This window comes from Crocuta crocuta, unplaced genomic scaffold (assembly GCF_008692635.1).
Source record: "Crocuta crocuta isolate KB4526 unplaced genomic scaffold, BGI_CrCroc_1.0 scaffold296, whole genome shotgun sequence".
In the NCBI taxonomy this organism is placed as follows: Eukaryota; Metazoa; Chordata; class Mammalia; order Carnivora; family Hyaenidae; genus Crocuta; species Crocuta crocuta.
The window spans coordinates 841,006-843,345 of record NW_027530504.1 but is presented as its reverse complement, the minus strand read 5'-3'; the positions used below and the strand labels follow the sequence as shown (position 1 = coordinate 843,345).

The 2,340-nt window shown below is 67.8% G+C and overlaps 1 protein-coding gene across 1 annotated transcript in view; it reads left to right on the top strand.

Annotated features, from left to right (window-relative positions):
* Positions 1-426, top strand: part of LOC144233808 (uncharacterized) — a 2,596-nt gene extending 2,170 nt beyond the window's left edge. Inside the window, exon 4 of the mRNA XM_077766845.1 lies at positions 167-426. Coding sequence (XP_077622971.1) covers positions 167-263 — 97 coding nt within the window. The 3' untranslated portion in view covers positions 264-426. The remainder of the gene's footprint in view (positions 1-166) is intronic.
* Positions 427-2,340: the final 1,914 nt, after the last annotated feature.

Here is a 2,340-nt window from a genome sequence, read left to right as displayed (position 1 = left end):
GGGCTTGGGGGCACCGGGGTGGGTGGGGGGGACCCGGAGCAGCGCCGACGCTGACGGCCACGTGCCCGCGCGGAGTCCTGAGTTTCCTGCTGTTGAGTCGGCGCTGGCGCAGCGTCCCAGAGAGCTCGGGCGCGTTTTCCAGAACCCCCTTTCCCACGTGCTGCAGGGTGGAGGCCGCCGCGCAGGAGCCGCGGGGGGTGGGAGGGAGCCGCTGCGGGCAGATGACACCGGAGGTTTGCAGCAGCTTCCGGGCAATCCTCTGAGAAGCGCCCGCTGCGGGAGACACTCATGGGGAGCTTCCGGAAGCTTCCAGGCAAACTCAGGCGCTCGGCTCACTTTGGAGAGCGGACCAAGACCATCAGCGACGACTTGTTTCCCTGATGGTTGCGCACCCAGGTCCTCCCACGGTTGTGAAAACTCGCATCAAGTGCCTTCACGCCTGTGACGGGTGACGGTCAGTAGCGTTGTGCACGTGGTCACGGTGACGGCGGCCGGGGCGCAGGGGGTGCGGGCGGGGGAGGCCCCGACGATGGTAGGAATGAGGAGGGAGGCGGCGGTGGGGACGCTGGTGGTGACAAGGACAGTCACGGAAGTGGCAACGACGGGGGGGGGGCATGGTTGCCATGGCGATGGTGACGCGGGTTGAGATGAAGATGGCGGTGGTGACAAGTGACTGGTGATGGTGACACAGGGCCTATTGGGGGTCAAGGTCGTGCGAACGCTGTCGAGGTGGAGATGGGTGGTCATGGTGGTGGTGGAGGTGACGTCAGAGGCGGGGTGTGGCCGTGGGCACGGTGGCGGTGGGGTGGTGACAGGGATGTGGGGTGATCGCTGGTGACACTGGCCGAGGGAGACAGCCGTGACGGGGCTGAGGGTAACGGTGACGCTGGCCAGGGCGTTGGTGACGGTGGCACCCCTACAGAAGCCTGAGGGTCCCCTAACGGTGTAAGCGGGGCGGCGTGCGGGCGGTCACAGCCCGTTAGGAGACGAGGGAGCCCGAGGATGAGACGCCGCCCCTCCCCCCGGGCCCCTGCCCACGGGGCCTGAGCCTGAGGGCCTGCAACGCCCTTGCCCGGAGGGCCTTTCCTGGCCGCTGCTNGGCAAGACCTGCCCGCCGCTCTGACCCGCCCCGAGCTGAGCCCCGGCCCCCCGGGGTGGTCTGTGCGTCGGAGGCAGCGGGGACGGGGACGGGGCTGGAGGCCCCCGGGGATTCCGGGCTGTCCCAGGCCGCGGAGAGCAGGCCACTCGGTAGGACTCAGGGGACGGGCCCCCCCAGCTGGCCAAGGGCAGTGAGCTTCCCACCGCGAAGGCGTGGGACCCGGCAGCTTCCCGAGGGGACGTTCCCGGCGGAGGACGGCTCTGACTGGTGCCCTCTGAGATCCTCGGACCGAAAGCGTTGGCCGCAGAGGCCCCGGGGCCGCAGGCAGGTGCAGGCCGGACTTCAGCTCGGGCGCCCACGGGCTGTTAGCTCACTCGCCCCCTCTGAGCAGCGCTGTCCTCATTCACCAGTGGGGGGGCAGACGCCTCCCTTTCGGGGCCGTCGTCCCCTCCGGGGAGCCAAGCCAACGCCCTGGCTTGCACCCCTGGCGTCCTGGGTCCCCGGCCGAGCCCCCCCCCCAAGCCTGCCCCCCGATCCTGGGAAGAGACAGAGGTAGCTGGGTGTCCGGGTGATGGGGCGCACAGGGAGGCCCAGAGAGGGCACGGCACGCCCAAGGTCACACAGCGGTGCCAGAACCGTCCCCAGGGCGAGCTGATGGAGGCCGATTAGGCAGCCAATTGGTATTCTGAGCAGCCAGAGGCCCCTCTCTGTCTCTGTAATTAATGGAGTGGCTTTTTAAAAGGATTCTAATCACCCCCGATCCTATCTGCTTATCACTAGCGTTCCTAATTAGATGATCCTGGCAGTCACTCGGCTAATTCCCTCCAGCCTCCTGCAGCCCTGCCCAGCCCAGGGCAGCCCGCCCCGCCCCCGCAGGCCACCCCAGCCCGGCCAGATGGGCAGCCCGGGCCCTCTCTCCCCTCAGGGCCCCTGGTCCTCTAACCACATTACCTTCGGGATGGATGGGCCCCTGTGATGGACGGCCATGAGGGCGGCTGGGCGGCTGGCCAGGGAACCCGGAGGTTCAGNCTGCCGGGCCGGGCAGCTCTGCCTCTCACCGGCTCTGTGTTCTTGGGGGAGTCACTTAACCTCTCTGTGTCTCACGTTCTCCATCTCATCCGTGAAGTGGGAGTAATAGCAGCATGTCCTCACGGGGTTGCTGTGAGGACGGCCGAGAACAGACGAAAGGCCGCGTGATCGGGCTGCCGGCCTGGCAGTGGCAGTGCTGATAACGGGCAGAT